General features: G+C 47.4%; 1 protein-coding gene across 2 annotated transcripts in view; it reads left to right on the top strand.

Moving 5' to 3' along the window:
- MCAM (melanoma cell adhesion molecule) overlaps positions 1-25,262 on the top strand; it is a 239,002-nt gene that overhangs the window by 117,042 nt on the left and 96,698 nt on the right. For both annotated transcript variants that reach the window (XM_083162728.1, XM_083162727.1), the window contains exons 6-7: positions 6,161-6,340; positions 9,272-9,393. In XM_083162728.1, coding sequence (XP_083018854.1) covers positions 6,161-6,340; positions 9,272-9,393 — 302 coding nt within the window. The remainder of the gene's footprint in view (positions 1-6,160; positions 6,341-9,271; positions 9,394-25,262) is intronic.

Raw genomic sequence — 25,262 nt, 5'->3', positions numbered from 1 at the left:
CCAGGAAGAACAAGGACTCCGGAGCTCTGGATACTGAAGAGCCAGATACTGGAAAGCTGGAGGAGTGACAATGAAAACTGGGACACTGGAGATGCGACAATGAAAACTGGGACACTGGAGAAGAAACAATGATCACTGGGGAACAGGAGACCTAAGGAGCCTAGGGGACCGGGTATGCAAAAACGGGGCACAGAGCAATTAACTCTGGGCACCTAAGGCTATAACCGGCGTCTGTGCCCAGCAGACGCTGGCTATTTATTTGAAACTCGCGCCGCCTGACTGACGTCAGGCGCACGCGCTTGCGTCCGACAGGCGGATGCTCGGGGACGTTGCCTGGCAACGTCCCGACACCTTGTCCCAGAGTGAGGCTTGGAACGCTGCCTGGCAGCGTCCACGGCCTCCTCGCTCTGCCTGACGTCCGCCGTCTGTCCGGGTGTACTGTAGCCCGGACGGCGGCTTGCAACATGTATTATATATTGACCTTTTTCAAGTGTAATGAGACTGCGTGGAGAAGGAGTGCATCTGAAATAAAACTGATTTCTTTGTTTCTTTTTTGTTGTTCTCAATTAGATTCAGGCCTGGGGAACGGGAGGGCCAGTCCATAGCACCAATGCCTTTGTCTTGCATGAACTGTGAACACACTCCAGCCACATGAGGTCTAGCATTGTCTTGCATTAGGACAATCCAAGGGCCAACCGCACCAGCATATGGTCTCACAAGGGATCTGAGGATCTCATCTCAGTACCTAATGGCAGTCAGGCTTCCTCTGGCGAGCACATGGAGGGCTGTGCGGCCCCCCCAAAGAAATGCCACCCCACACCACCCACTGCCAAACCGGTCATGCTGGAGGATGTTACAGGCAGCAGAATGTTCTCCTTGGCATCTCCAGACTCTGTCACGTCTGTCATGTGCTCAGTGTAAACCTACTTTCATCTGTGAAGAGCACAGGGCACCAGGGCCGTCTTTCCCATTGGGCACGATGGGCACTTGCCCAGGGGCCCTAGGACCTAGGGGCCCAATACAATGGGAAGGATGGCGTCAGTTGTTAAATTGGTCTAGAACTCACAGTGAGGCCAGCCACCCATACAGTACTAAAGCAATTGAAATTTGGAGCTCCCGGACGGGCAGTCAATCAGCAGCGGCTGCTCCTGATTGGCTGCTAGACCACAGGCAAATGCTGTCACCATTGTGACAGTGTGACGTGCTGACTGCCCACCCTGGCTAACATGAGTTGCGAGAAGGTGGTGGTGCGGTCCCGGCAGGTACCGGCAGCCTGCTTCTCACTAGTGCACCCCACCCCAGTACAGAACTCCAGGGTGGTGGTGCTGTCCAGCACGCACTGGCCTTGCTCAGGCTGCAGCTTGGAAGAAGCTGCTGATGATTTTGAGCCGATTTCACCTGATTTCAGCACTTTGGTCCGATAAATCGGGTGAAATCGGCCCAAAATGGGAAGTTTGTGACATATGATCCGATCTGATGCGTGTTCCCGCGCGCATCGGATCGGATCAGGGCGTCTGACCTGCTGAACATAAGATATATCGGAATCTGACCCATCATGGGCACATCGTGGGTACGTTTTAGCACCCACGATGTTTCAGATCCGATATATCTATGGATACATACCGGAAGGGGCAGGTGGCCAGGCACGATGGGAGAGAAGAGACAGTGACAGGAAGAGGGAGGAAGCTGCAGCATCCAGATTCAAGTCTGGAGCATCCTCTCCCCTGCTGCTGGAGCCAGTGTGGCTGAGGGCAGCAGAGCCCGACCCCCCCTCTTGAGGACCGGTTCGGGGGGGGGGGCGGCAGGCGGGGACCGACATGAGCAGGCTGGGAGCAGGGACCTGTCTGAGGAAGCGTCAGGAGATGTAGCGGTAGGCAGGCACCGCAGATGCAGAGCAAAGATCGGGGGCGCGGCGGATAATAGGAAAAAATCCTATTCAAAAGACTGGGCGGCCGCTGATTGGCTGAGCTCTCAGCCAATCAGCGGCCACCCAGTCTTTTGAATAGGATTTCTTTCTATTCTCCCGCCACGCCCCCGGTCTCTGCTCTCCATCTACGGTCCCCGCCTACCGCTACATCTCCTGATGCTCCCTCGGACTGGTCCCTGCTCCCAGCCTGCTCCTGTCGTTTACCTGGACTGGTCCCCGCCGGCGAAAGAGTTGGGCAGGGGGAGCCGGAGCAGGGAGCTGTCAATGCTCCGAGCAGCTGGAGCGAGTAGGGAGGCAGGGGACGCTGCTAATAGTGCAGAGGCAGCGGACGCTGCGGGGGACACAGAGGTGGCAGTAACGTATAGGCGGGCAGGGGGAGCCGGGAGCTGTCTGCGCTGGGGGGGAAAAACCCATACAATGAATGGGCAGCCTGTGATTGGCTGAGCGCTCTCTCAGCCAGTCAGCAATTGTCTTAGAGAGCGCTCAGCCAATCACAGGCTGCCCATTCATTGTATGGGCTTTTTTTTCAGTACTGACAGCTCCCAGCTCCCCCTGCCCAGCTCTATGTTACTGCCGCCTATGTGTCCCCAACAGCGTCCGCTGCCCACTGCACCACTAGCACTGTCCCCCCCCCAGCCACCTCACAGCGTCCCCCGCCTGCCACCTCGATGTCCCCCGCCCCCGGCAGCTCCCCAGGAGTTGCAAATGATACATCGCATGCGATGTATCATTTGCAAAACTTGGCAAATGAAGTGCCTAATCGTGTGTCCCCCTCCCGGGGAGCTACAGGGGGAAATCAGGTCTGACTTGTCCTTAGGACAAGTCGAACTAATGTATGGGGGCCTTTACTCACTTTGCACATGTTACATCTGTCCCACCTGCAGTGCACATGATTTTGTACATTTAGGAAAGAATGAAACAAAAAAAAAACCCTTAGAGCTGAAAACAGCAGATAAGGGAAAGAGCAAGAGAGAGGGGGATAGCAAGAAGACAAAGTAAAGGATGTTTTTGAGGAGAGACAGGAATGGCAGTAACTGCACCACTTATCTGCTGTGTTCCAGACTCAAAGAGGTAGTCACTTCCCCTGACTTCACTAATACCCCTTTCACACTCGCAGAGCCGGGTCATACCCGGGAATGTGTTCCCGGATGCTTCCTGGGACTCTACCCGGGAATGTACCCTTTCACACTGCACTCAGACCTGGGATCGACCCGGGACAGCCCCATTCACACTAATCCCTGCAAATACATATGCATGTCATTAGAAATGGACTCCAGGGCTCTGAAAGATGACATCAGCATTTGTGAGCCCAAGAAAGCTCCAATCAGCAGCTTTTTTAAAGTCCTGTGTACCCAATCCCGGGTAAGGGACCATTCACACTGACCGCATCCCGGGTCGATTCCGGAATCTACCCAGGTCAGGACCTGGGTAGAAATCCCGGGATGTTCATCCTGGGATATTCTTTCAAGACCCTTTCACACTGAGCAAAATCCCGGGTTGATGCGCGTTCATGTGCAAAAAAACTGGATATTTTAGCAAGTGTGAAAGGGGTATTAATATACCCCTCTCTAAGCTACCGCCCCTAATCCACCTGATTGGCTGATCCACCTGCTACTCACTCCTGAGCTTTTCCTGGCTAATCTGCCTTCTTCATTGACGTTATTTAACAATCACTAAATTCACAGGCTCTTAAATGCTTTTTGGCCTATGCAGCCCTCGTTTTATCAAAAGGATGTTCACTTCACCCTCAGCACAGCACAGTGTCTGGTAGTATGAGTCCACATGGCACAAAGATGGCATGGCATGTCGTTTGCCGCTTGAGGCGCTCCAATGCATCTTGTCAGCAGATGGACTTTGTCAGACCCCTGACAAAGTTCATCCACTGATGGAATACGTTGGGTGTGGTATTGAAGTGCAGAGGTATTCCATGACCATTGGTATGCGCAGACCATTTTATTAGGGGGTTCACCATTGGAGGGGCTTGTCTATTACCGCCAACTTGGCATGTCTATCACCGGCTACCAGGCATCAATGCAAACTAAATGGAAGTGACTTATTTATATATATGGGCTTCAGAATAACTCATTAACCCCCCCCCCCACACACACACACACACACACAGCAGAAATGAGTACACAGTAATGCCCATTACACATAATGCCACACCATAATGTCCATTGCAAATAATGCCACACACCATAATGCCCATTAAACATAATGCCACACACCATAATTTCCATAACAAATTTTTACCACACACCGTAATGCCTATTATATAATATACCACACAATGTAATGCGGATTACACATTATACCACACACCATAATGCCTGTTACATATTATGTGACATAAGTGCTACATGCTCATTGCCAGGGGTATAATTCTTGTTGCCATGGGGGATAACATGCTAGTTGACCATGGGGGATTTACATGCTCGTTGACAGAGTTTGCATGCTTTTTGCTAGTGGTTTTATTCTATTTGCCAAGGGAGATTACATGCTTGTTGCCAGGGGGAGGTGTATGTTCTTTTCCAGGGGTGAGTTATATTATTGTTGTCAGGGGGAAGGTGGGTTTACATGCTTGTTGCCAAGGGAACTTACATGCTCCAAGGGGACTTACATGCTCATTGATAGGGTGGGGAGGGGGTACATGTTTGTTACCCAGGGGTTCTTTTCAAATGGCTGGCCAGCGCAACCAGAATCTGCACTACCGGGTAGCTCTGGAAGTACTGTGCTCCTCAGTAGATGGCAGGCAGGATTCATTGCAGGGGGTAAAGGGAGCTGTACAGCAGCTGTGCTGGAAAGCGCAATGCTGCTTATGGGACTGCTGGATGGACTTGAGATAGGACTGCTGGATGGTCTTGAGAATGGGGCGTGCGTGCCCCATTCCTTGCTGGCAATGGTCATGCCAGGTCCTCGCATAAAAAGAGCAGCTCCATCTGTATTCATGCATTAGAGCTTACACTTCTATTTTATATAAACATTTATTGTTCTATTATTTGTATGCCTTCTGTGTGTTCTCTTTTGATAAATATATATACAATATATTTATACATAGTGTACACACACACACACATATACACACACTGTATATTCCCCAAAACACTATTTTTTTCAGCATGTGTCTAGTTTCACGCATGCGTTCAACAATGCCTTCCTGGCCATCTGCCCTTACTGGACACTGCACTGTCATTTTCCACTCTGGCTGCCGGATGCCATTCCCGTCTATTGCCCACACTTCTTTTTTGTGCATGTGCCTGTTGTATGCACAATAAAAAAAAAATTTAATTATGAAATTTGGAACTGGGATGATGTTGAAGGTGCCAGGACCTTGGAGGGACTCACTGCAGCAAGAATTGGGAGAGCAAACTGCACTGGTGAGGCTAGGGGCAGCTCAGCTGCTGCTGTCTTGCACATCTCCTTTCTGTCCAGGGCTGGCAGGAGGCTGGGCAAAGAACTGCTGGTCTGGTTCGAGAAAAGCTGCCTGTTTCTTGGCGACCGCAGTAGAAAAGTATAGGGTAGGAAGGGCTGGAGCTGGACTGTGAAAAGGGAAGGAAGGAGGAGGTAAGCGCAATCAAGGTGTAAAGTATGTCAATAGCAGGAACAGGCTGGAGGGATATCCAGCATTCAGGTGATCATTGTAATAAGCATTGTCACGACATATTTTGGGTACTGGAACTACGGGGGGCCCCTATCTCCCTCAGGGAACAGCACAGTTGCCCCTTATGAGCCCAGTGACTGAGCTTGATCTGTATTCAGCGTTTCAGTAGCCCAGCGCTCATATGTAAAGCATGTTATCACTGCGTGTATGATGCCACACCTGTATACTGTATTTAACATAAAGTAAGTCTTTCACTATATTACAGTACTGTATTTAATTGGAGACCTCAGGCATGCACGCATGTGCAGTGGTGATTTTTAAAAATTACATCTTTTTTACGAACATAAGTATTACACTCGCCCTTAACTCCATACGCCACACTTAACCTCAATACGCCATGATGAAACATACTATGCTGCCCTGAAACCAGGTTCTATTTGCCATAATGAGAATAGATGAGCGTGGCTATATGATTGCTTTGGGCAACTTCTCCACTAACCCTCTTCTACATTATTTTCATTGCTTGATACATCAAACCCAAAAAACACATTAAGATTTAAAAAAAAAAAATTCTAAATCCTTAACAATGAGCATATGAATAACAATATTTTATTTCTACTCATTTTCCAAAGATGTAAAAGTAAATTCTCAGGTGACAGTGGGATCCAGTGGCTTAATTACAGTCAAGAGCATACTATATAGCCCTGTGCAGAAGTCTGATGCTGATGCAGTTTTCTATTGTGAGGTCTCATACTATCTTCCAAAGGGTGCTCACATGAAGGAGTCACAGAAAAAAAACATTACGGTATATTGTGAGTATTTAATGGCTTATTTATGTTTGGAGATCCATGGGTGACATATAATGGGATGCAATTTTTTGTAACGTTCTGAAATTGCACATTATCGCTTTTTCCGAAATCAGGATTTTTTTCAAAAAAATTGATTATTTAATGGAATATGAATTTGCGGGTGAAATGTTCGATATGGTGCTAATTTTAAAATGAAAATGTTTGCATTTTAGTCATGAAAATGTGCGAATTAGTGGACATGTGCGATTTTTTTAGACGTGTGATTTTTTTAGAAATAAAAATGTGCAGTATTTCGTAAAAAAAAAAAGTGGCATGGGGTCCCTCCTCCTGAGCATAACCAGCCGCGGGCTCATTGAGCCAGACCTGGTTCCAAAAATATGGAGGACAAAAGCTTTAGGGTCCCCCGTATTTCTGAAACCAACCCCAAACTCTTGGACTGGTCCTGGTTCAAAAAATACGGGGGACTAAAACTGGGGGTCCCCCGTATTTTGGAACCAGCAACAGGCTCCAACAGCAAATAGTGTCATGCCACATCAGTGGACACTTTTTACGTAAGGTTCCCTGGCTGTACCATGCTCACTGTGGCTGGTCAGCCTTGGATGGGGTACCTGGGGTAGTGGGGACCCCCATCCAGGACTGAAGCCCGGGGCTGTTCCCAGCATTCCTAGGCAGGGGCGTAGCGAGGGCGGAGCCGGTGGAGCATGGGCTCCAGGCGGCGGATGATCACAGGGCGCCGGAGCCGTGCACCACCAGCTCGCCCGCTCCCCTATCTCCCCGCTGCTATTTTCGCGCTGCCCCTTTTACCCATCACTGGTAGGCTGACAGCCACGCTCATCAATAGGTCGGGACTGAGGTGCCTGTCAGCACGGCAGGGGGCAGGATGTAGCTGGAAGAGCTGACACGCTGCTAAACTCAGAGCAGCGTGTAAGGTCTTCCAGCTACGCCCGCCCCCCCGCCTCGCTGACAGGCCACGGCGCTCACCTGCTCTGATGAGAGGGAGCGTCTGTCAGCTGTACACCGCTCTGGTCCCCCCCCCCACACACACCCCCCACCGCCGCACTGACACACCTGGGCCAGCTTCTACTCTCACTCACCGGGCTCACCCAGCCTGCTGGCCGGTCACCCTGTATGGCAGAGGTCAGAGGCCATACAGACTGAGTGCTTTCTAAGGAGGAGCTGGTGATGCTGCTGCCGCCGCCACTGCAGGGAGCTCAGGGGTCTCAGGCCATGGCTGGTGAGTAATGCTGCTGAACATGATGGAGGAATCAGGTTTTTCCCTTCATTCTCGCTGGGTTCTTCCCCCTCAACCTATCTTTCCCTCTGACCACCTTCACCCTATGAATCCACCTTCATCCTACCCTGTGTGCCCACATCACTCCTATTTGTGGCCCCCTAAACCCCCCCCCACGCCCAACTCACCCCTCCCTGTGACCACCTTAACCCTATTAAACCTCCTCATCCATCCCTGTGACCCCCTCAATCCTCTTTGTGCCCCTTCAACCTACCCTGTGCCCACCTCACTCCTTTGTGCCCCCCTCACCCTACCCTGTGCCCACATCACCCTACCCTGTGCTCAGATCACTTCTCCCACAACCAACACCCCCTGTGCCCAGCTCACCCCTCCCTCAACTCACCATGGCCCGTGCCCATGGGTCCCGACAACTTTTTTGGGTCCTGATACAAAAAGGGACATGACATATGGGGGAGGTAAGGCCAGACACCCTTTTGGTGTTTTTATTTGGGTGGTTGGGGGGGTGGGTGGGAGGTGGTGCCATAATGTACAATGGGCATTACGGTGTGTGGTATAATGTTAGGCCGTGCCCCGTTTCGCAGCACAAGAGCCCCGCCTACTAAAAATTGAGAGGGAGGGGCGCAAAACATGCCCTTGCTCCAGGCACCGTGGCACCTAGTTACATAGTTACATAGTAGATAAGGCTGAATAAAGACTTGCGTCCATCTAGTTCACCTAGCTACACCACTGTTCCTAGGGGGTGGACGCCGGGCTGATAAGTGTCAAATTAAAGTTAAAAAAAATAGCTTTTTACAATCGAACTACCAGGCCTCCCCCGCATGCTGGTACTTGGTGAACCACAATGCAGGGCATTAATGGGCCCCCTTGGACTTGTAGTTCATCTGTAAAAAGAATGTTCAAATAAAAACACACACACAGAGAAACTTATAACTTTAAAACAAACACTAATTTTACACCAGTATACATACCATTCCAGGCTCCAGCTGGGACTCTCAGTCAGCGTGGGGTGAGCCTGCTTCCTTTCACACTAATGACAGTGGTGATTCCCGCTGTTATAGTGCTATAGAAGTAATCAGCCCTGATTGGCTGTAGGCATCTCCATGGAGAAGCCACTCAGCCAGCTGCGTAACAATAGCCCTGCAGATGCCGTGGTTGTGGGGAGGTGCTGAGTTAAATGTGGGCGCCGGGGATTTGCGGGGCTATCGATACGCTGCACTGCTCAGAACCAGAAGCCTGCCTTACCCATCAAATGTGCCGCCGACACCGGGACCTGCAAATCTTGACTACTAATGAAAATGACCATCAAAATATAGCTGCCCCCTTACAAAATACACTTTTTGAGGATTCTAGAGGAGGCGGCGGCCCCCTTTAACATCCTCAAAAATGGTCTGCTGGTTTTGCTAAGTGCGGAGACCCCATGCCATTTTTTTTTAATTTCAACTTTTAAACATTTTTAAGACAGAACCATGAACAGATCTCAATGATTTTGGCCATTTTTGCAAAAAAACCTCACAAAAGTCTAAAAAATCGCACTCTTTTTAATGTTGCCCCATATGTTTGCTTCTTTATTGTTATTGTATTTTATCGTTATCTGTGGTATGTTTATTTTGGAATTTTGCTTCAAATTGCACTTAAGCATTTTGATTTTTTTCTATTTAAATAGCTTTTTTAACTATCCACAGACACGAACACTAAATTAAAACTTTTTATAAAAAGTGAGTCTGAGAAGATAAAGGAAGGAGATACTGTAGAGCTTATATGTGAGGGCAATGGAAACCCACAACCTGAAATTTCCTTGTATAAGGCAAGTAGCAATGAAGCTTAGAACTCTATTTTCCTCCAATTATACTACCATGCATTTCCCTAACTGATTGATATAAATGTTATGTGATGTGCATAAGTTAGATATATACTTGTTAATGTATCATATATGGTACCTGGAAGAGAAATACCATACAGGGAGAGTCACCTCTGTTCTCATACATGTTATTAATATTCAGAGACACAAACGGGAAGCACATTTTCAGTGCCTCCATACAGGAACTGGGCCTGTGGGGGAGGAGTAAAAACTACTGTCTAGCCATTCCCCCATAGGTAGTTGCCTACCCTCCTGTATTCTGCAGGAGACTCCCTGGAACAACAGCAATCTCCCTCTTTTCACATTACACTCTTCAATTTTTTGGGAAAACAGGAATGAGAGATAAATAAATGTATATTGAATTATCAGCACCATTTCCCAGCACTTTAGCAAGTATAGTAACTCTTAAATCATTGCGGCCGGGTAATAGTACATATGAAAATGCGGTAAAACAGGGGTTTCACCACATTTTCATTTTGATACATCTCGCCCTCAGTCCTCAAGTGATACAAGAAAAATTTATATTTATGAACCAGGACTGGCTGTAAAAATATTATTAGCAATTATCTGGACACAATAAAATAAATAAATAGTATATATTATATCCTGTGACACACTTAAATATTCCTATATCAAGGATGCACTTATTATATCTGGAATGGATATCCCCAATAATTAGACAACATATATGTTTTTTTACCAGGTGGCCGTAGTAGTTCTGAATGTGGAAAGCTGATTGCCACAGATAGTTCTTGGTGGGATATCCGGTAAACCTGGGTGATTTGATTGTGTGGTGCCGCTCAGTAGGTCCTCCATAAATATTAACACCTGAGTATGACCATTGGAGAAGAAGCTTGTCCTTTATCCAGTACAGATGACTGCAGAGGTATTATGGTTAGAGATGAGCAGGTCTGGATCCCAGAGATCCGCCAGATCCGAATCTCGGGATCCGGGTCAGGATCCGAGGCGGCTCGGGAGTTCCCGCCTCAATTCCGGACCGAAAACGAGGCAAAACATCATCATCGCGCTGTCGCATTCTCGGGGAGCGGGATCTTATAAAAGACGCACGCGCGCCCCGCCATCTTCACTCCAATCTTGGAGAGGGAAGAGGGTGGTTGGGAAGCTCCGTGTGCCCTGTGCTGTGCTCCGTGCCATGCTGTGCTGTGCACCGTGACCTGCCCTGTGCCCTCACTGCCCTGTGCTCCGTGCACTGTGTTGTAGACTTGTATTGAGTGAGAGTCAGCGACTGTTTATAGGCCTGAGCCCTGTAGTGTGATTTAACTAAGTAGGTGCTGCAGTGCTCACACGCAGGGGCTGCAGTGTCCACTGTCCAGGGGCTGTCCTGTGGCCTGTGCCCTGTTGTGATTTATTTAGCCCTAAGCCCTGTGTTGTGATTTATTTAGCCCTTAGCCCTGTGTTGTGTGATTTAACTAACTCAGTGCTGCAGTGCTCACACGCAGGGGCTACTACTACACTGTGTACAGGGGCTGCAGTAATACAAGGGGCTGTATCCAGTGTGACGGCCTATATACATTGTCCAGTGTCACGAGTCACGACATATATCCTGTGTCCAGTGTGACGACATATATCCTGTGTCCAGTGTGAGGACATATATCCAGTGTCCAGTGTTACAGATATATCCATTGTCCAGTGTGACGACATATATCCTGTGTCCAGTGTGACGACATATATCCAGTGTCCAGTGTGACATCTAACCATTGTGTGACGGCATATATCCAGTGTCCAGCGTGACATATATCCATTGTCCAGTGTGACGACATATATCCAGAGTCCAGTGTGACATATATCCATTGTCCAGTGTGAAGACATATATCCTGTGTCCAGTGTGACTACATATATCCAGTGTCCAGTGTGACTACATATATCCAGTGTCCAGTGTGACTACATATATCCAGTGTCCAGTGTGACATATATCCTGTGTCCAGTGTGATGACATATATCCTGTGTCCAGTGTGACGACATATATCCTGTGTCCAGTGTGAGGACATATATCCAGTGTGACAGATATATCCATTGTCCAGTGTGACGACATATATCCTGTGTCCAGTGTGACGACATATATCCAGTGTCCAGTGTGACATCTAACCATTGTGTGACGGCATATATCCAGTGTCCAGCGTGACATATATTCATTGTCCAGTGTGACGACATATATCCAGTGTCCAGTGTGACTACATATATCCAGTGTCCAGTGTGACTACATATATCCAGTGTCCAGTGTGACTACATATATCCAGTGTGACGACATATATCCTGTGTCCAGTGTGACGACATATATCCTGTGTCCAGTGTGACTACATATATCCAGACAACAACTGTCAAGCCGTGTGTAGCGTTTGCAAAGCTATTGTAAGTAGAGGTAAGGACGTGCAGCACCTTGGGACCTCCTCACTGTTACGTCATTTGCAGCGCATCCATCAGAAGTTTTTGTCAAAAGAAACTGCGAACAAACATGTAGCAGCCTGCCCAGCGTCACCGTCCTGCTCCCCTTTCTCTGTTAAATCCAAGGGCCTGCAATCTCCTCAAACACCTGCATCATCCACATCCTCAGAGATGATGGGATTGGGAAGTAGTCCTGCACCCAATGTCATGATCCTGACTGAATCCTCTCCTATCCTGGATTCCTCAGAAGCATCTTTAACAGCTACACCTGTTGCTTCTGCTGCTGCTGCTGCTGGTGCTGCTGCTTCCAGGAAGGGAACCAGGAATGCTAGTCCTGATCACTTAGCCAAGCAACTGACTGTAAGTCAATCCTTTGCAAGGGGGATGAAGTATGCCAGCAGTCACCCCGTTGCACAGCGTATTACTGACGCCATAACAACTATGTTGGTAATAGACGTACATCCAGTATCCGCAATTAATTCTGTGGGTTTTACCCAGTTGCTAGAGATCCTGTGTCCCTGTTACCAAATTCCATCTAGGTTCCACTTCTCCAGGAAGGCAATACCCAGACTGTACACGGACATTAAAAAAAGCATTGTTACTGTCCTTAAAAATGCCTCTGTACCCACTGTCCACTTAACCACGGATATGTGGACAAGCGGAACAGGGCAAACAAAAGACTACACGTCTGTGACTGGTCACTTTGTGGATGTATTGCCTTCAGCAGCAGCACCAACAGCAGCAGCAACAGCAACATCATCTCCCATTGTTATTCAGAGGCAGGCTACACTGTGTATCACCGGTTTCAGTAAAAGGCACACAGCGGAAAACCTCCTAGAAAAACTACGGGAAGTCATTGCGCAATGGATTACCCCACTTGGACTCTCCTCGGGATTTGTGGTATCCGACAATGCCACCAATATTGTGAGTGCATTACATGTGGGCAAATTCCAACATGTCCCATGTTTTGCTCACACAGTAAATTTGGTGGTGCACAATTTCTTGAAAAAGGACAGGGGTGTTCAAGAGATGTTGTCAGTTGTTCGGAAAATTTGTGGACATTTTCGCCATTCTGCAAGTGCGTGCAGGAGATTGCAAGACTTGCAAGAAAAGCTAAATTTGCCCTTCCATCAGCTGAAGCAAGAGGTGGTCACGAGGTGGAATTCCACCCTCTATATGCTTCAGCGGATGGAGGAGCAGTAAAAGGCCATCCAAACCTACACCTCGACCTATGACATAGGGAGAGGAACGGGAATGCACCTGAGTCAAGCTCAGTGGAGAATAATTTCCGTGGTGTGCAGGTACACAACTTCTCCTTCAATTTGTACCACTGGGGTTGCGAGGAAAAAGCTACATTTTCCTAAGAGACCCACTGCTATTCAGTCCGGAAATATATTTGACATCTGGTCTGGACTGAAGGAGCTTCCTAGCATAATGGACATGTCGACTGCTACTGACTATGATGCTATTACAATTGAAAGAATGGTGGATGACTACTTTGCCGATAGCATCGATATAGGTATGTCAGATTGTCCATTCCATTATTGGCAAGAAAAAAAGGCAATGTGGCGTCCTTTGCACAAACTGGCTTTGCTTTACTTAAGTTGTCCACCCTCCAGTGTATATTCTGAGAGAGTCTTCAGCGCAGCTGGGAACCTTGTTAGCGATTGGCGGTTACTTCCACAAAACGTGGAAAAGATGATGTTCATAAAAATGAATTTCAAATTCCACGAACTGGACCTCCTTCACCAGCACTTACATCCTCCTAATACACACAGTCCTCCTGTATTGGTTGATTCCAGTGACGACAAATTAATTGTGTGTGATGAAGAGGATGAGGCTGAGGAATCTGATGCTGAGGATGACATCTTGTAAAGCCAAATTGTGCAATGCCCATTGCCATTTATTTTTCGTGGGGGCCCAAACAAACCAATCATTTCAGCCACAGTTGACAGTCCCTGCCGCTGAAGTCCCTGTCGAGAAATGATTGGTTTGTTAAACTGTGCATGTCCTGTATACAACATAAGGGTGGGTGGGAGGGCCCAAGGACAATGTCATCTTGCACCTCTTTCTGCGTGGTTTTGTTGGCTGTTGTAGCGTCCTAATTTTTTTACCTCTTTGATGGATGAATGGTGGGGAGATGGGTGATTTCTCTCTCCACATCATCCATTATGGATGAAAATATGTCCTCATGGACATCCATGGTCTCATCCATTCCTATCGTACTTCTTTTTTGGATGGGATGTCCCGGATGGATGGCTGGGTGGCAGGGTCCCAGCAATTCTTTTACTTGCACCTCTTTCTGCGTCATTTGTTGGCTCTTTGTAGCGTCATAAATTTTAAATCTTTAATGGATGAATGGTGGGGAGATGGGTGATTTCTCTCTCCACATCATCCATTATGGATGAAAATATGTCCTCATGGACATCCATGGTCTCATCCATTCCTATCGTAATTCTTTTTTGGATGGGATGTCCCGGATGGATGGCTGGGTGGCAGGGCCCCAGCAATTCTTTTTCTTGCTCTTTTTTCGTCCTTTTTTGGTTCTTTGGAGCAATAATTTTTTTTTGGGATATGATGGATGAATGGTGGGGAGAGGAAGTCCAAACAACTGGGAATGGTCATCCAATTAGACCGAGTGTGCGGCTTCGGGAGGGACACATGTGAAGTTGTGAAGTGGTGAGGGAGGTAAGGGAACACACGCCTAGCCAGTCATATCAAACGAATTAACCTTAGCGGTAAATTGGGTGACAGATGTTGCAAACTGATAGACCTCACAACCTAGATAGGGGTCTATAAGGGTAGACTAGATAGGGATCTCCAAACCAGGGGTCCTAGAGAGGTGGAGGAATTTGGTTATCTGCCACCAATTACCCCCCTCCCCTCCACCCATTAGGTGATGGATAAGGAGGCAACTGGTAATGTTTCCAGAGTTCATCAACCTGATCACGACAGATAGGGGTCTTATTAGATTTTAAACTGATCAGAACAGATAAACACTTGCCGCAGGTTAGAAGTCCGTCTCTGCACAGGCCAGCGGCTGCGCAGGAAACTCATACAGGGGAAATTGGGCCAACTACAGTAAATTAAAACAATTTTGTGAGCTGTGAAGTGATCAAAATTGACTAGAAATGAGTTGAAACTAATGTTATTGAGCTTAATAACACTTTAGGGCAGTGGTTCCCAAACTGTGTGCCGTGGCTCCCTGGGGTGCCTCGGGACACATGCAGGGGTGCCGCGGCTTGGTGGTCTAGGACCAACTCAAATTATTAATGGTTAATTATTTATGAGCAAAACCAGTGCTGGTGGCTGCCAATCATAGAATGTGTACAAACAGAAGCAAATCCTGCCCTTTACCACATAACTGCCGCTAAGAATCGCATATAAACCCAATCTAATTATTATTTTTTTGGACCTAGGGGTGCCGTGAAAGAAATTCAGATTCTCTAGGGTGCCGTGAATCAAAAAAGATTGGGAACCCCTGCTTTAGGGACAAAAACAAGCCCAAGTTCTGTTATTTTAGCAATTTTTTGCATTTTTCCAAAAAAATCCAGATCCAAAACCAAAACCCGCAAGGGTGGTTTTGCCAAAAACAATCCAGATCCAAAACACGAAGGGACATCCAGATCCAAAACCAAAACCATAACCCGAAAAAGTGCCCGCCGCTCATCTCTAATTATGGTGTCAAGGATTGGGGAGCTCAGCTCTATGGGTTTCCCTGGAAAATGCCTCCCAGCTTCATCAGGAGCAGAATGAGCTAAATGTTTATTTGAGTCCATATCTATCTTTCGCTCAGGGCCGGTGCAAGGCACTGGAGCACCCCAGGCGAGTCGGGGTGGGGGTACCCCGGTGCCCGGGGTGGGGGAGGGGGTAACTGTTGCATCATCTGGGGAGCAGGCAGGGGGGTTCATGCTGGCGTCTGACAGGAGCCTGCAGTGGTGTCCTTGCCGCGCGGGAACATGTGGCTCTGTGTATAAAGCTGGCGGCGGTGGGGGGTCCCTGCAGTGAATAAGAAATAACTAGCGCTATGCGGTGGCGCGGAAGCGCTTCTGTTTTGAAAACACTGGCCGCACCCTGATTGGCTGAATCTCAGCCAATCAGGGTGCGGCCAGTGTTTTCAAACTCAGCAGCACTTCCCGCGCCGCCGCATAGCCCGGCGGATAGTGCTAGTTATTTCTTAATCACTGCAGGGATCCCCCACCGCCGCCAGCTTTATACAGGTACCTGCGTGGCAAGGACACCAGTGCAGGCTCCTGTCAGATGCCAGCATGGACCCTCCTGCCCACTCCCCAGATGGCGCAGCAGGTACCCCCTTTGCACGAGGGCGAGGGGCGAACTGCCACCCTCCAGTGGCTGGCACCCTAGGCAAATGCCTAGACCTGCCTAGTGGTAGTGCCAGCCCTGCTTTCGCTATATATATATATATATATATATATATATATATATATATATATATATGGAGAATCTAGGAGGAAGAAAGGAAGCACTCCATAGTGCGTGTATCAAAACTTCCTTAGTTGCTTAGCTGTCCCCGGCGTAAGGGGGGAAGCAGGCGGCAGGGAGATGATGGAGACCCCCCCGCACACCACAGTACTGGTATCACGGGGGGTCAGCCGCATATGTTAGTCAGGGCCGGCACCTGGAGGGCGGCAGTTAGCGAACTGTGTAAAAAACTGTGTAAAAAACTTGCGGCTCGGGCGTCCCAGCAGTGCTGGAGCGGCAGGGGTGTCCATGCCGCGGGGGTACCTGTGGCGCTGTCATTGTGTACAAAGCTGGCGGCGGCCGCCGGGTTCCCTGCAGTGAATAGAAAATAACTAGCGCTTTGGTGCCTTGCACCGGCCCTGATGTTAGTACATATGCGCTGGCATCGCGGCGGGCAGGCGGCGATGTATTTTAATACATCCCGCTCATAGCAACGTTTCGACGCAAGCTCACAGCAAACTAAAACAAACAGACCTTAAATACCTTAGGACACTGACCACAAGCGCGGGAAACTCTCCTTGCTCCGGGTCGCGACAATCACCGATGACATCATCAATATGCGTCCTGTCAGTGTCGGGCATTGTGTACACGGGTTCCATGGACATCATAGACGCATGCGGACAGAGCTCTGTCTCTGCATCATGTGTTGTAACCATGGCGAGCCGCATCTAAACAAAGCTAAAAGCAAATGTAGTGTGCACAATACTGATAATAATACATATCTATGATCGTGAGTATTTATATATCTAAATATGGCATAAAAACGAACAGCAGGCAACTATGTTAAAGCTGAATACAGCCTATTCCGTGCAGGTAAATCTTCCATAGAGATAAATGCTGCTCCTGTTTAGTCGGATACATAGGGCCTTATTCTAGTTCATTCTTTCTCACAGGGGGCCTTATTTTGGTTCATTCTTTCTGACAAAATCCTTCTTAGATGGACAAAACCATGTGCACTGCAGGTGGGGAAGATGTTACTTGTGCAGAGAGAATTAGATTTGGGTGGGGTTTTACTTCAAAGTGAGATCTATATTGCAGTGTAAAAATAAAGCAGACAGTATTTACCCTGCACAGAAACAAAATAACTCACCCAAATCTAATTCTCTCTGCACATTTTACATCTGCCCCACTGCAGTGCACATGGTTTTGTCCATCTAAGAAGGATTTTGTCAGAAAGAGTGAACTAGAATAAGGCCCATAGTCACTATCAGTGTACAATCAAATGCCTAATCAGATCAGAAATAACAATGCAACTATTCCTGCCTTATTATCAAAACTTCAGTATAGCAACTAATGCCTGAATGGATCAAAGATGACAAATCTTACTTAAAGTGATTATTAAACAACAAGGGCCCCAGTATATTCGACTAATCAAATTAGTGCATTAATTCCCGTTGACTTATTTAACCCTTTTGGGCTTATGGTGTCTAAATGAGTCAACGGGAATTAATGAACTAATTTGATTAGTATTTATCGCAGTATATAATTCCAGTTGGCTGTTGCCACTGGCTATCAGCATTTATCGCAGTATATTATTCCACTTTGCTGTTGCTGCTGGCTACCAGTATTATTTATCACCGTATATAACTCCAGTCAGCTGTTGCCGCTGGCTACCAGCATTTATCGCAGTATATAATTCCAGTCGGCTGTTGCCACTGGCTATCAGCATTTATCGCAGTATATTATTCCACTTTGCTGTTGCTGCTGGCTACCAGTATTATTTATCACCGTATATAATTCCAGTCAGCTGTTGCCGCTGGCTACCAGCATTTATCGCAGTATATAAATCCAGTCTGCTGTTGCCACTGGCTAACAGTATTTATCACAGTATATGATTCCAGTCTGCTGTTGCCACTGGCTACCAGTATTTATCGCAGTATATAATTCCACTTTGCTGTTGCCGCTGACTACCAGTATTATTTATCGCAGTATATAATTCCAGTCGGCTGTTGCCAATGGCTACCAGTATTTATTGCAGCATATAATTCCAGTCAGCTGTTGCTATTGGCTACCAGTATTTATCACAGTATATAATTCCAGTCTGCTGTTTCCACTGGCTACCAGTATTTATCGCAGTATATAATTCCAGTTTGCTGTTGCCACTGGCTACCGGTATTATTTATCACCAGTATATAATTCCAGTCGGCTGTTGCCACTGGCTACCAGCATTTATCGCAGTATATAATTCCAGTCTGCTGTTGCCACTGGCTACCAGTATTTATCGCAGTATATAATTTCAGTTTACTGTTGCAGCTGGCTACCAGTATTTATCACAGTATATTATTCCAGTCTGCTGTTGCCACTGGCTACCAGTATTTATCGCAATATATAATTCCAGTTTGCTGTTGCCACTGGCTACCAGTATTATTTATCACAGTATATAATTCCAGTCGGCTGTTGCCGCTGGCTACCAGCATTTATCACAGTATATAAATCCAGTCTGCTGTTGCCAATGGCTACCAGTATTTATCACAGTATATAATTCAGTATGCTGTTGCCACTGGCTACCAGTATTTATCGCAGTATATAATTCCAGTCGGCTGTTGCCACTGGCTACCAGTATTTATCACAGTATATAATTCAGTATGCTGTTGCCACTGGCTACCAGTATTTATCGCAGTATATAATTCCAGTCAGCTGTTGCTGCTGGCTACCAGTATTTATCGCAGTATATAACTCCAGTCGGCTGTTGCCGCTGACTACCAGTATTTATCGCAGTATATAATTCAGGTTTGCTGTTGCCACTGCCTACTAGTAACTATCGCAGTATATAATTCCAGTCGGCTGTTGCCGCTGGCTACCAGTATTTATCGCATTATATAATACCAGTTTGCTGTTGCCACTGCCTACCAGTACCTATTGCAGTATATAATTTCAGTCTGCTGTTGCCGCTGGCTACCAGTACCTATCGCAGTATATAATTCCAGTCAGCTGGGGCCACCACTGCTGTCCTGTGGCATAACTTAACAAAAATAATGGAGATCCAAAATATGGAGGATAAACAAATAGGGAAAGATGAAGAGGCGCTTTCTCATAGTTCTGAAGCTGTCGCCACTTGTCATGACGACATAGACAATGAAATGCCATCAACGTCATCTGCCAAGGCCGATGCGCAATGTGAAAGCTGAGGGCATGTAAAATCGAACCCAAAGTTTGGTAAAAGGATTCGAAAAAGTAAATGTAAATTTGCCAATATGCCATTTACTACATGGAGTGGCAAGGAATGGCTAAGGCCATGGCCTAAGTGCATGACTAGTGGTTCAGCTTCACATGACGATCAATGTCCTCCTCCTCTCCCCCCGCCCTATAGTAAATATAAGAGTTAAGCTGACACGACTAAAAAAAATCGAAAAGAAAGAAGAAAGATTCCCAATTCGGGGCACTCATTCAACTGATTTTTTGTGTGTTAATCCTGTTGAGAGATTCCACCGACAAATACAATACTAAAATATAACTTTTATTTCTTATTATCTAAAAATGCTGAAAGACAGCGAAGTATAGACAAACATACATAAGTGAAAATTTCTAAGAATAAAGTGATTAAAAATCATATTGCACTGTGTGTGTGTTATGGTGTATTCTGTCTGCCTCGTGTGTCGGTTATTAATACCACAAATTTGTTTTTTAATAATTCATTTTTTATATAGTGCACACATTAGATGGTGTTTCTTTCAACACTATTGTCTTATTTTAACTAGCATCATTCCTGTTAATACAGACTGATGTACTAAGTATTTGAAACAGTGTTGCTTAGTACTTTATTGTAGGAGCACCATAATACAATGTAGCTGCAATTAAGTAACTCAGTTTGGTTATCTCCTGGTCCACTACTATGTGGTATTATGGAGGTTATTCTGATCGGAGCGGCCAAACGTGCGTACGTTCGCCATTACCGCACGCTAGCCGTACGCGGCCGTTAGGGTTAGGTCCACCCACAAATCAGCCGCTTACGTACGGGCAGAAATACCGTAGAAGGGGAGTGGCGTACAAATGAGCGTACGGCAACGTACGCGGACGGGCCAGCCCTTGCACTCCGACAACAGGCGTACAACTTAGCGTACGGCGCCGTGTACGGCCGTCTTTCCTCCGTCTCCCCACCGACTTCTTGCGGAGATCTGAGCGTACGCCAGTTTGCACGGACGGGTCCCTATTGTTTTCAATGGAAAACTCAGCTTATGTCACCGCTCGTGAGAGTGAGCGTACGTCCGTGCACGCTGGCATACCCTTCACATATATGGACCTGCAAATCTTGCCTCTCAACTACTAATCTGACAATTGATTAATTACTCTATTTGTTATTCAATTATTGTTTTCTATTAACTCAATTGTCTACCTTAATAAAGACCTAATAAAACTACATTTGAACCCACATTACATGTATATTTGTTATGTTCTAATGTGGCATTTTAATCACTATCTATGTGTCCCCATATTGCTGTTACTTTTAAATCAAGTTATGTTGGTGTTTCTGTATATGTACTAAATTATGTCCGTAATTAGTTTGTCCAAAATGTGTAACATGTATACCTACCCTGATGTTATGTGTGATGTTTTAATCGAACAACATTAAACATTCATGCATTTTCACTGTGTTATTTTACTCAAAAACACACACATTCACACATCAATCATTACCCCTCACCTCAAATTACAAGTATAACTTACAGTACACATCTGTATGTACCTACCCTTACACGCCCTCTAACATATTTATTATTAAAAACACAGGCAATTTCGAACTGTAATCAAACTTTTATTTTATACAAAAATAAAAAGGGGGGGGGATAAATAAAAAATTAAAGGCGGGCCTCCAGAAGGCCAAAAAGGAGCTGTAGGTACAGGAGGGTCATCATGATCTCCCGCATTAGGGCTGCCACCTCCTCCTGCTGCTGTTCAGTGTCTGTAATGAAGGGATAAAACAAAAAATTAATATATAACATACACAAATGTTTGTTGTATTTGTACATAATAAAAAGTTCAGAGTTATGTGTGAAGGCCACATACATTTAGAAACTACATTGAAGATGGGTCTGCTGTAAACACAGTACTAAAAAAAAATATGTTAACACACACATACTGTACATAGTAAATAACATTAATTCAATTACTCCTTCATCAATGAACCTCTAACCTCACAATTAGCCTGTGCTATTTAAGGGTTATGACATTGTTGTGGCTTAAGCACTCCTTAGTATTTTAAATTTAGGACATTGCTGTACAAATTATAGGCCTACAGCTATGTTTGTAAAGCATGCATCCGCATGGCCTCACACACTATTACCAAAACAATCTCTACATTTAAGTTGCACCAGTGGCAGATTAAGCCTTTGGGGGGCCCGGGGTACTTTAGAGCGGGGGGCCCCCTTGCACTTGTCATTACTGGCCGCACACTGCATGGGCGAATATTATACTGTCAAAACACAGAGTAAAGGCAGAATAAACTTGGTCAATGGTTACCTGCAGGGGATATATATATATATATATATATATATATATATATATATATACATACACACACCACATGAAAAGCCTGTGTTTGTCCCTCTGCCCCTTACTCTGGAGGAGACCTCATAGTCCTAGTGCTGCCTCTGATTAAAAACCCTCCTATGACTAAGCTGCTGCTGCTGTTCTCCATGGACCTGAGAAGCATGTAATGAGCTCCACCAATCAGAGCTCAGCACAAACTTCTCAGCCTCTGTCCTCTGGTGCAAAGTGTCATGGGACTTAGTCAACTCCCAGAAATGCACTGCACACTTGTGCAATCAGTGTGCCTTGGCTCCCGATGCTCAGCACCATAAATCATTGTCACATTGGCAGATAGGTGAAGCTGCAGCACTACCCCACCCATGCACAAAACATTTAGCTAAAAAAAAAAAAACATAACTTAAACATTTTATTTTTAAAAAATACATGACAACCACAGGGGGCCCCTAGCTAGAGGGGGGCCCAGGGGCACTAACCCCTTGCGCCTCCATTATAATCCGGCCCTGTGTTGCACATCATGCTGGGAACTGGAGTTACCCAACACCTGGAGCCACATAACTACCACACCACTAATGTCGGATATCTCATTGGATGTACTGTTATGTCAATTATTCAAGGGGTGAGGCATGGCCACACTCAAAAAAACCACCAAGGGGAGCCTTGTTCCTGGAGAAGGACAGGACACACCTCATGGTCAGCCTGCAGTGATATGTTGCAACTAATGTTGATGTTGGATACACATATGTGGTTGTTGTGATTGTTTATGTGTAGAAATGTGTAGGTCAACATTAGACACATGATTTACTTACGGCTACTTGAGCCATCCTGGTTGCCGCTGGTTGGCTGTGCAGTGGTTGGGGGGGTCAGGAGCAAGGGGGATGGTCCTGGAGTTTGGACCGAGGTAGTGGGTGTGAGTGGGGAGTGGAGAGGTTTGGGGGTGGGTGGTGGAGAGGTGTAGGGGGGTAGGAAATGGGGTGGGGAGGGGGGGGGGTGGGGGTTGTGGAGGGGGTGGGGGTTGTGGAGGGGGGGGGGGTTGTGGAGGGGGAAGGGGATGGGGAAATGGTGTGGGTCCAAACTGCACCCAGTGTCTCCAGTGTTGGGGAGGGGGAGGGGGTGTGGGTTGGGGAGGGGGTTGTGGAGGGGGTGGGGGTTGTGGAGGGGGTGGGGGTTGTGGAGGGGGTGGGGGTTGTGGAGGGGGAAGGGGATGGGGAAATGGTGTGGGTCCAAACTGCACCCAGTGTCTCCTCTTCTTCCTCCTCCTCTTCTTCCTCCTCCTCCTCTTCCTCCTCCTCTTTCTTCTCCTCCTCCTCTTCCTCCTCCTCTTCTTCCTCCTTCTCCTCTTCCTCCTCCTCTTCTTCCTCCTCCTCCTCTTCTTCCTCCAGGGCTGCCTGGTCCCCGGCTGCCTGGTCCCGGGCTGCCTGCTCCCGGGCTTCCATGCGTGCCCTTGCCCGTGCTGAAATGTTCATGTTGATGGCATAGAAATCGAAGATTGGGTTTCATAAAAAAGGGGGAAAGAAAAATTCACATTAGTCATGCTCATAACCTTCAAAATTATCATTGCTGTGATATTTCAGACATTTATCATGCAAACTATTTGATATCCTACTCCCAAAAACTGATCAACTACTTAAACCCCCCCTATACACCCCCTATACACCCCATATACACCCATATACCCCCCATATACACCCATATACACCCCCATATACACCCCCTATACACCCCCATATACACCCCATATACACCCATATACACCCCCATATACACCCCCTATACACCCCCTATACACCCCATATACACCCCATATACACCCATATACACCCATATACCCCCCATATACACCCATATACACCCCCCTATACACCCCCCTATACACCCCCTATACACCCATATACCCCCCATATACACCCCCATATACACCCCCGGTACTTGTTTCCTATCTGGGCGCCCACGATCAAAATCGCGGTCATCGGGGGTAAAAATCGCGGTCATCGCGGGTAAATTGGGATGCCCGCGATGCCCGCGATGCCCGCGATTTTCCCATAGGGAACAATGTTAAAAATCCTGATTGACCGCGATTTTACTGTTAAATGCCTCAATGGACCCGATTTGGGTCCAAATAGGGCAAATTAACCCTTAAATGTCCCCCCCAATTTTTGACGCCACCCCACGATCGACGCCAACCCGAAGCGTGTCGAGCGCAGCGAGCCCGCGAGGGGCGGCGGTACGCGTCCTCCGACCTTTTCATGCCCTACTATCCACTAGGGCGTGGTGTGAGAATATAATAGTGTGGCGAGCGCAGCGAGCCACCGAGCCCGAAGCGTGGCGAGCGCAGCGAGCCCCGCGAGGGGACGCGGATACCTTCACTGTGAAGCCCGCGAGGGGACGCGCATAACTGTGAAGGTATCCGCGTCCCCTCGCGGGGCGCGCTGCGCTCGCCACGCTTCGGGCTCGGTGGCTCGCTGCGCTCGCCACACTATTATATTCTCACACCACGCCCTAGTGGATAGTAGGGCATGAAAAGGTCGGAGGACGCGTACCGCCGCCCCTCGCGGGCTCGCTGCGCTCGCCACGCTTCGGGTTGGCGTCGATCGTGGGGTGGCGTCAAAAATTTGGGGGGACATTTAAGGGTTAATGGGCTCTGTGGCCCATTTAACATTGATTCCTATGGCCAAATCGGGTGGATTGAGGCATTTAACAGTAAAATCGGGTCCATCGCGGCTTTTAACATTGATTCCTATGGGAAATCGGGAGCATCGCGTCGCGTCGCGGGCATCGCGGGTACATTTATGGCCGGCCGCGACGCGACCGACACGATTTCCAAGTTTAACATTGGTTTCAATGGGAAATCGCGGGCATCGCGTCGGTCGCGTCGCGGCCATACATAAATGTACCCGCGATGCCCGCGACGGGCGCCCAGATAGGAAACAAGTACCACACCCCCTATACACCCCCTATACACCCCCTATACACCCATATACACCCCCATATACACCCCCTATACACCCCATATACACCCATATACCCCCCATATACACCCATATACACCCCCATATACACCCCCTATACACCCCCTATACACCCATATACACCCCCATATACACCCCATATACACCCATATACACCCCCATATACACCCCCTATACACCCCATATACACCCCATATACACCCCATATAGACCCACATACTCAGGGACATATTTATAAAAAGTACAGAAAACATTTGCAAAATAACGCAGGCATACTAGTAAATAAAAACTTACATCGGGCAATATGGCGGCGAAGTGTGCAGAGCAACACTGGCTGCCGCCGGCGCAGGTCCGACCAGCGCCGCTCCAGTTGACCCAGGCTCCTATCCACGCCGGTCCTGGCGAAAATTAGCCGGCGGGCAGCATTGTATGCCCGCCGCTTTTCACTATTTGCCACATAAGGGCCCCTGGGCCCCA

The sequence above is a fragment of the Crinia signifera genome, chromosome 19 (genome assembly GCF_055691185.1).
Source record: "Crinia signifera chromosome 19, ASM5569118v1, whole genome shotgun sequence".
NCBI lineage: Eukaryota > Metazoa > Chordata > Amphibia > Anura > Myobatrachidae > Crinia > Crinia signifera.
Note: the sequence above shows the minus strand (reverse complement) of the source record. Positions and strands in the feature narration are given on the sequence as shown.